Here is a 10,011-nt window from a genome sequence, read left to right as displayed (position 1 = left end):
AAAAAATGTCTTACTTTCAATATCACTATGCTCATAGTAGCCTAGATTTAGAGTGAGGCTGTCTAGACCAATCCCCTCATTTTACAGATGTGGAAACTGAGCCCCAGGGAGAGGAAGTGATTTGAGCACAGTTTCACAGTCAGTAGGTGACATTGGGATCCCTCCCTCTGACTTTGCCCTCCTTGGGTATGTGTCCATTGATCCCAGTTCAGCTTTCTAGTAGATGAAGCCCCAGGTGACTGTGCCAGAAGGTGCCTCAGAGAGATGGGCTAGCCTAGGCCCCGCAATGATGAGGGAGGCAGAGGGAGGAGAGGGTCCCACATGAAGAGGAAATGCAGTCTGTCATTCTGTGGCTTTCACTTGTCCTAACCTCTGAGCTCAGACTTCCTCTTCTCTACACTTTCTCATGCACTCCTGACCCAGTGACAAGTGTTCCCACGCACCAGGGGCCCCAGGCTCCCAGGGAGCTCCAGGGCAGAAGATGGGTTGTTGCAGCCTGACATCCCGGGGCAGTGAGGATCCCTCAGGGGGAGGCCAAGAGGAGATGCAGCAGCTGAGATGTGGCAGCAGCAGGTAGGGGACGCTTCCTCATGCCTCCCAAGCCTTCCTGCAGGTCCCAGTTCTCCACAGTCATCAGGGCCCTAGGGAGGGGAATGCAGGCTGGTATCCCAGGCTCAAACCTGGAGCTGTCTCTGCATTGCTGAGACACATGGCCAGACGACCCCAGGACAGCTCCAGATTGGGGGCAGTGTGGGGCTCCCTTTGCTAAATCCTCCCCTCCCCCCACCCAGAGCCAGTTCCTGGCTGGGAGAGCCCCTGGAGGACCCTTAAAGGCTCAGAGACTTTCTGAGGGTGAGGAGACAGCTAGATGGGGTAGGCCTGACCAGGGCCTCCATCTCTCTCTGATTAGAAGCCTATATTACAGTCTCTTTTCACAACCCCCTTCTTCATTGAGCAAGCTGACTCATTTTCCTCCTAGGTCCTTGAGCCCGCCACGTCCCTCCTCAGGTTTTCCGTGGGCTAGTGAGAAAGAAGGAAAGAAAGACAGGGATGGAGCTGGGGATTGTGCTGCCTGGGGCAAATTCATTTGGGGGAAAGGTGAGCCAGGAGAGAGGGCAGAGTGGGAAGAAGGCACTAAATTATAACTTCTGCTGCCCGTGGGCCAGGTTCATAGGAGACAGAGGTTTGGGGAATGGAAGAAGTGGAGGAACTGGGAGGCCAGTGTTGGGGAGGCAAAGGCTGGAGCTGAGTTGGGAGGAAGGAGAGCGAACGTTCAGGGAACAGAGGGAGAGGCAGAAAGGGCAATGGGTGCCCACTCTTCCTGCTGCTCTATCTTGTCAAGAGCATGAGAGTAGCCAGCCTCAGAGAAGGGGTCTTCTGGAGAAAACTGAGTTTCAGTGAGTGCATAGTAGGACAGAAGAAAACTGAGAGGGAGACGTCTAGGATCGTGGGTTTAGAGCCAGAAGGTCATCTACTCCAACCCCATCCCCGGTTTAGAGATGAAGAAACTGAGTCCCAGATGGGGCAGTGACCAGCCCCAAATCACCTACACAGTATGTGGCAAGGCTGGAATTCAAACCCATGTCCTCTAACCCTGGATCCATTGAGCTTTCCACTGCACTAGAATGGGAGGAGACTCAAAGGGTGTAGTGGGAAAGGAAGGGAAAACCTAGGAGAAGTCTGACTCTACCATGGGGTGGGGTGGGACTGGTCACTAAGACCAGTAATGATCTGTCTTCAACGCTGCTCTCCTCACCCCCATCCCCAACTGATCCTGCACTGATCAGGGATGTCTTGGCATAGCTCCCCAGGTTAGGCACATGGGGGGGATGAGGGGAGGGAGAAGAATGGCCTGCCCTGTCTCAGTAGGAAGGCACCCCACAAGAGAAACCTGCCCCTGAGTGGGTGGGAGCCCATTGGGCAAAAGAGCAGACTGCACTGAACCTAGAGATCATGAAGAAATTATGCCCCCCCTGGATGTTGGTATCTGGGACACAGCTGCCATTGCCATATATTGGTTTGACTTTTGGACAGGATTCGCCAGCCTTGAGTGTCTGTCCAGAGCTCTAGAGGACCTGGGGTCAGAACTGAGCCTCAGGTGCAGATTAAAAAATGATGAGGGGAGGGAAGATTCATGGAATCCTGGCACAGGGCTGGAGGGGACCCCAGAGACCTCCACCTGAGTAAGACTCTCCATTATAACATTCCCAACAAATCCCATCAACGGGGAGCTCACTACCACCCTTGGTGGCAGTCCATACCTTATGTTGACTTCTCCTGTTGTTAGGGAATTTTTCCTGAGAATAACCCTGAATCTGTGTCTCTCCAGATTCAACCCATAGTTTCTAGATCTGCTCTCTCAGGCCAAACTGAACAAACCTAATCCTTCCCAGAGACTATTTCTCAAATACTTGAAGACCTGCTCTCATGTTCCCTGAGTCTTCTCTCCTAAAGGATAAACCCTCCCAGTGCCTTCACTGATACCCAAGCCCTTCACCTCTGGTACCATTCAGGGGACCTCTCTCTGTCTCTCTCTGTCTTTCTATGACTCTCTGACTCTCTTGGTTTCTCTGCCTCTGTCTCTGCCTCTGCCTCTCTCTATGTCTCTTTCTATCTCTCACTCTCTGTATCTGTCATACACACATATGATCTGTGTGTGTGTGTCTATTTCTCTCTGTCTTTCCCTCTCTCTTATCTCTCTGTCTTCCTCTCCTTTCTCTCTCTTTTTGTCTCTCATTCTCTCTGTCACACACATATAATCTCTCTCTGTCTCTCCCTTTACAACAAATTTCTCTGATACAGACTTCATTTCTCAAATTTATAAAGAATGGAATCAAATTTATAAAAAAATACCCCATCCCTCAATTGATAAATTGTCAATTGATAAATAGTCAAAGGATATGAATGGGCAGTTTCAGAAGAAGAAATCAAACCTTTATTTATGTAAAAAAGTCACTCTAAATCACTATTGATTAGAGAAATGTATATTAAAATAACTCTGAGGTACCACCTCACACTTATCAGAAATGACAAATGCTGGAGGGGGTGAGGAAAATACATGCACTAAAAAACTGCTGGTGGAATTGTGAACTGGACCAGTCAGTCTAGAGAACAATTTGGAGCTATGCCCAAAGGGCTTCAAAACTGCACACCCTTTAACCCAGCAATAGAACTTCTAGATCTGCATCCCAAAGAGATGAAAGGGAAAGGGAAAGGACCTATTTGTACAAAAACGGCGAAAGTAGCTCTTTTTCTGGTGGCAAAGAATTGGATGTTGAGGAGATGCTTATCAATTGGGGAGCAGCTGAGCAAGTTGTGATGAATGATTGTGATGGAATATTATTGCTCTATAAGAAATGATGAGAGAGTTGGTTTAAGAAAAAAACAAGCAAACCATGATAAGACCTATATGAACTGATGCAAAGTGAAGTGAGAAGAACCGAGAGATCAGTAATAGCAACATTGTAAGAAAAATTGAAGCATGAAACATGAGAGCTGTCCAAGTGGAAGGGTCTGGAACAGAAGGTTTCCCCTCTATGGGGGTTTTCAATCAGAAACTGAACGACCATTTTGGGGTATATTATTGTCAGAGTTTCTTTCAGGTATGAGTTGGATTATTTGGCTATTGAAGTAGCAACCATCCACCTCTCTAATCCTATCGGCAAAGAGGAACCATTGTATTTTTTAAAAAATAATTATTGCTCACTGCCTGCCTGCTCTCTGACTCTTGCTGGCTTGAGAGAAGAACTCCTCAGGGTCAAGTCCATGGTTCAAGCACTCATTGGTCTGGCCCCATGCCCAAGCACCCAGGGGTCTTTAGATCCAGCTCAGATGGAGCAGTTCATTTACAGGGGCCAAGAAGTCAAAAGGAGTCTGCCTGCTGTCCCTACAGTAACTTCCCAGTGGGGGTAACTCTCCAGACTCTGGACAGGAAGATTTTTTCAGGATGCAACATAGAAAATGCTTTTTACCCAGTAGGCACCTGTGCAGAATGCACTGCCATTCAGAAAGCCATCTCAGAAGGCCACAAAGAGTTCCAGACCATTGCTATTACTGGTAATTTGGAGAACGACTTTGTAGAACCATGTGGAGTCTGCAGACAAATAATGAGAGAGTTTGGAAAATATTGGTATGTCTACATGACAAAAGCAGATGGTACACGAAGTCAGGATGGTCCATGATCATTTGGACCAGATGATCTGCAGAAGAGCTAGGGAACCCTGATTATGGAATTGTCCAACAGCCTTTTCAACCACCTGGGAGGAGATGCGCTCTCAGAAGCATCATCCCCAGAGCAATATTGATATGAAACAACCCCAGTGCTGAGAAGGTCCTAAGCACTGGCTGCTTCTGCGTCTCCTGTTCAGTCTAGAGACTTAAAGAGGTCATTTATATTTGAAATACCTTGAGCATACTATATGGTGATAGTGAAGTTGGGGAGTTGAGAGACCTGTGTTGTATTCTGGGATCTGCTTCTAACTTCCTATGTGACCTTACAATAGTCATTTAGGCTCTTTGGGCCTCATTTTCCCTTTCTGTCAAATCAGAATGTTGGCTTAAATCAAGGGTTCTTAATCTCATTTATGTCCTGGACAACTTGGGAAGTCTGGTGAAACCTATGGACCCTTTCTCAAAAGAATGTTTTTAAATATATGAAATAAAATACTTAGAATTATAAAGGAAACCAATTATATTGAAATACTAATAGTACAAATTTTTAAAAAAGCAAGGTCACAGAGCCCAGGTTAAGAATCTTTGACCTAGGGGTGGCCAAGTAGCACAGCGAGTAAGAGCACTGGCTCCAGTGTTGAGAAGACCTGGAGATCGAATCCCGGGCTCAGACACTTAGCACCCACCCAGAAACACCTAGCTGTGTAACCTTGAGCAAGTTACTTAACCCCAATTGCTTAGGGGAGGCCAGGTGGCTCAGCGAGTAAGAGCACCGGCTCCAGTGTCGGGATGACCTGGAGCAAATCTGGGCTCTGATACTTAGCACCACACCCAGAAATAACTGGCCGTGTAACCTTGAACAAGTTACTTAACCCCGATTGCTTTAAAAAAAAAAAAAGAATCTTTGACCTAGATAGTCTCCAATGTTCTTTCCAACTCAAACATTCCCTATGTTAAGGGTCATCCTCTGTTTTACAGCTTGGTTCTAACATTCTATATTCTCCAGTTTCTACTGTCCTCAGACCCTCCCTAGAAACTGCCTTCATTGAAGCTAGGTGCTAAGGGGCAGCCAGGTAGCACAGCGAGTAAGAGCACCGGCTCCAGTGTCGGGATGACCTGGATCAAATCCAGGCTCTGATACTTAGCACCACACCCAGAAATAACTGGCCGTGTAACCTTGAGCAAGTTACTTCACCCCTATTGCTTAAAAAAAAAAAACTAGGTGCTAATCAGGAATCCTGCTGACAGCCAAGATCTTTCTCCCTCTCTCCACCTTCTATTGTGGATGGGGTCATGAAGTAAAAGAATTATCCAGTCACTATATTCATTCTGCTTAGCTGAAACGAAATAATCACCCATTAGTGGCCAACTTTCTGATGGCTTTAGTTGGAGCTATGGGGGCCAAAGTCACGGTGTATTCATGGTTTGAGTCCAGCTTCCTCTCTTTCTACTGTAACTCATACTCAGTGAGCACCAACTCATTTACACCAAAGCCAAAACCAGCACAGTGATTCCTCCCCAATTGTGACCCAAACAAAGCAAAATGTCGTATAACACGAAAGGACATTAAGTGACAAATGTCAGAGCTGTCTATCCTTTCTGGGTTGTCGTATATTACAATTTGCAGTGTCTTGCACCGGTCCCATCTAAGACCAAGCTTGGGAGGAAGATCGTCCTCCATGGTCCCAGTAACAGTGCTACTGTGCTGACCTATCACTGCATCAATTTACTCTCTGGTTATCTTGATCTATCCTCTGCTGATTCTGCATTATGGTTTTCTTATATCCATCTTCTTCCTGTAGCATCTGGCTAATTTCATGTTCTAACCCTAAGGACCAAGGACTACCTAACTTTTCCATCTGTCATTTCTTTTCCTGAATCCTTGATATAATATACTTAGAGTATTACATTCTTCAAGTCAATGAAGCTATTGCAAATATCATAAAGGGGCCTCAACTAGCTTCTGCTCACTCCAGCCCATACCCTAGTTTAACCACTTGGTCACTGTAATACTCACCCTCTCTTAAGAAATCTAATAGAATAAGAATAATCAACAAGTAAGACAAGTCAGCAAACATTTATTAAGTGCCTACTATGTGCCAGGCACTGTGCTAAGGGCTGGGGACACAAAGAAAGCAAAAAACAGTCCCTGCCCTCAAGGAGCTCACTGTCTGATGAAGGAGACAACATAGAACTATGTCCAAATAAGATAAGATGGGATAAATTGCCGGCACTCTCAGAGGAAGGCGTCAAGATTATGGAGGACTAGGGTAGGGACCTGTGACTTCATTGCTACAGTGAGCACTCAGATAAGGAAATTCCTTCTATCAAGGTAGGTCAGCCCCTTCCTTGCAACTTTATAGTGTCAGAGAATAGTTTGGGACATCAAGGGGTTAAGGAATTTGCTCCGACTCCCACAGCCAGAATGTGTCAGAGGCAGACCTTAAACTTAGATCACCCTGGCTTCAAGGTTAGATCCCTATCTGCTATATGTAAGAGAGTAAATGATTACTATACACAAGAAACACAGTATATGGCCTAGAGTCCTAAACTGGTCGCCAGCTGTTGGCCTTCAGATTCTTCTTCTGATGTATTATATCATCTGTCATTTCCTCTCCTGGGGGTGCCATGAGGTCATCCTTCATATACTTGAATTTTTTGCTTTTGAAAGGCAATCAGGGTTGAGTGACTTGCCCAGGGTCACACAGCTAGCTAGTATGTGTCTGAGGCTGTATTTGAACTCAGGTCCTCCTGACTCTGGGGCTGATGCTCTGTCCACTGTTCCATCTAGCTGCACACCCCTCCTCTTTTCATATACTTTAGAGAAAGGGATGGGAAGGAGAAAAATTTGGAATTCAATATTTTGTAAAAATGAATGTTTAAAATTGTCTTTACAAAAAATCATAAAAATTAAATACTTTTAAAACATTATTATTGCTTTATTTTTAATTAATTAACTTTTATTTTTCAACATTCACTTTTATAAGACTTTTAGTTCTAAATTTTTCCACCTCCTTCCCTTCCTCCCTCCCCAAGATGGCATGTAATCTGATATAGGCTATAGATGTACAATCATATTAAACATATTTCCACATTAGTCATGTTGTGAAAGAAGAATCAGAACAAAAAAGGAAAACCATGAGAAAGAAAAGACAACAAAAAAGAGGAAATAATCTGCTTTGATCTGCATTCATACTTCATAGTTCTTTCTCTGGGTGTGGACAGCATTTTCCATCATGAGTCTTTTTGGAACTATCTTAGATCATTGAATTGCTGAGAAGAGCTTAGTCTATCAAAGTTGGTCATCAAACAATTGCTCTTACTGTGCACAGTGTTCTGGTTCTGCTCACTTCACTCAGCATCAGTTCATGTAAATCTTTCCAGATTTTTCTGAAATCTTCCCTCTCATCATTTCTTATGGAACAATAGCATTCCATTACATTCATATACCACAACTTGTTCAGCCATTCCACAGTTGATGGACATCCTCTCAATTTCCAATTCTTGGCCACCACAAAAAGAGCTGCCATAAATATTTTTTGTCCATGTGGGTACCTTTCCATGTTTTATGAGCTCTTTGGGATACAGACCTAGTAATGGTATTGCTGGGTCAAACATTGTAGGTTTGTAAGCATCAAGATGACATGGTCAGTTCAGGTCATTAGGAAGATGAGTCTGGTGTCATGTGAAAGAATGGAGAGGTCAGAGACAAAAAAGGATACAGCTAGGATTCTGTTATGAGAGTCTAGGCAAGAGAGTACAAGGATCTTTGCTAGGCTAGAGACCATGGAGGATTGAATGTAGAACTCAGATGATGGAGATGCTGGAAGAGGGGAAATGGCCAAGATTTAGCAACTGAGGAGGGAAAGAGAAAAGTCAAAGAAAGATAAAGGACAAGGTTTGGAAGTGTAGGGAATGGCACATTTTTTGCTCTCTGAGCAGAGGAGGGATGAGGGTGAATTGGGTGAATCTTTCCCCTGAAGAAGAGAATCCAGTACTTTGAGCTGGCACTCTCAGACTGTCCCAGCCCTCCAGTCCACTCCTCCCTACCTTTTTCTGCAATTACCATGAAGGAAACCCAAAGAAAACTTGGTAATCCCATCCATCTGCCCCCTCCCCATGCAGGAAATGGTTGACTTCCATAACTAGAGAGGAAAGACACATTCATCCCCAAGATCCCTCAATTGACCGGGGAAATGTGAGTATAACAAAACCTCCTCCAGGGGCTTGGTGAGTAGTGGGGACATCTTGGCCAGCCCTTCATCTTTGAAAGGGGAACAGGAATGTCCATTAGGGATGAAACTCCCAATTTCCATTCTATTGGGACTGCAACTCCGCCTCTCCCAGGCTGGCCTCCATGACTGACTCTCAATTCTTCCCAGGGACAAGTGATAGACATTGGACAGCTTTTCAAAGAAGCTCTTCAATCTGTGAATCCACAGGCAAGTGTTCAGGATGGGAGGTGGGTGTGGGGATGAGGGTGTCAGTAACAAAACAGCCCCAATCTGAGTCTAAGGAATCAAGGCCAGAACCAAGCCTCACCTTCATCAGACCCAATTTATATAGAACCAGACACCAGAAAATGGAAATGTGGAGGGTAAAGGCGGGGCAGGGGGGAGGTGGAGAGAGATTCTTCCCATGGGAGTCCTCAAAGAACTAGAATTAGGATCAGAGTGAGGGGCTTCTCTGTATACAAACACATACATCCACAGAACAGCCTTTCCCACAGAGTACCATCCTGTCCTAGCCAGAAACTAAAAGACATGAAAAGAGAGTCCTGGGGGCAGAAGGGAGGAATCGGACTCCCCTGAGCCCACTCTGGTTGCCTGCACAAATCAGTTATAGTACCAACTCTCCCTACAAAGTAATCTTTATTCCTAGAGGCCCTGAGAAACTCACTCCTCTCATGTGCCCAAGTGCACACACATGTGTGCACATATGTGAATCATGCCACAAATTTTGATGAATTAAATTCAATTTTTTATTAAGCAGATAACATGCCAAGTACTGTGCTAGACTCTGGGTATAAAAATACAAAAATGGAACAGGACTTGTCTTCAGGAAGCTTCCATTCTACCATTCCATTCTAGAGGAGGGAATGGGAGGGGGGACATAAAACATACAGAGAACATATTGGAAGTAATTTCAAAAGGCCTCATGTAGAAGGTGGCATTGGAGCTGTGCTTTAAAGCAAGAAAACTAGAAATTTGAGGAGAAATAGCATTCCACACATGAAGGGGAGGCACTACATGATAGCCCAGGGCAGGAGATGGACTGTTATATTCAGGGAAGAACTGATAGGCCAAGCTGATTGGAACAGAGAGCTGGTAAATGGGGAGAAATCAGAAAATGATGGTCTTTTCTCAGTTCTCATCCTTCTTGACTTCTCTGCAGTACTGACCACTCACTTCTCCTGCTTACTCTCTCCTCCCTGGGTTATCCTGACATAGCTCTCTCCTACTTCTCCTCCTACCTGTCTGACCCCTTCCACTCTTTCTTGTTTCTTTTGTTGGATAATCAACCTCATGACTGTGGCTGTCCCCCAAGACTCCATCTTGGGTCTTCTCTCTTTCTCTCTCTCCCCCATCTCTCTCTCTTCCCATCTCTCTCTCTCTCCTTCTCTCTCCCCTTTTCTTCTCCTCCTCTCTCTCTTCTTCTTCTCTCTTTCTCTCTCTCCCTCATTCTCTTTCCTTCTCTCTCTTCTTCTCCTTTCTTCTTCTTCTCCTCGTCCTCCTCCTCCTCCTTCTTTTTCTCCTCCTCCTTCTCCTTCTCCTCCTCCTCCTCCTTCTTCTTCTCCTCCTCCTCCTCTTCCTCCTCCTCCTCTTCCTCCTCCTCCTCTTC

General features: G+C 45.3%; 1 protein-coding gene across 1 annotated transcript in view; it reads left to right on the top strand.

Moving 5' to 3' along the window:
• TTLL10 (tubulin tyrosine ligase like 10) overlaps positions 1 to 10,011 on the top strand; it is a 41,772-nt gene that overhangs the window by 20,519 nt on the left and 11,242 nt on the right. Inside the window, exon 10 of the mRNA XM_069079562.1 lies at positions 792 to 852. Within this exon, the coding sequence (XP_068935663.1) occupies positions 792 to 852 (61 nt within the window). The remainder of the gene's footprint in view (positions 1 to 791; positions 853 to 10,011) is intronic.

This window comes from Petaurus breviceps, unplaced genomic scaffold (assembly GCF_028583685.1).
Source record: "Petaurus breviceps papuanus isolate PSGF00001 unplaced genomic scaffold, PetGlider_PUasm1.0 91041, whole genome shotgun sequence".
Classification (NCBI taxonomy): Eukaryota; Metazoa; Chordata; class Mammalia; order Diprotodontia; family Petauridae; genus Petaurus; species Petaurus breviceps.
This window is presented reverse-complemented; position numbering and strand designations above follow the sequence as displayed.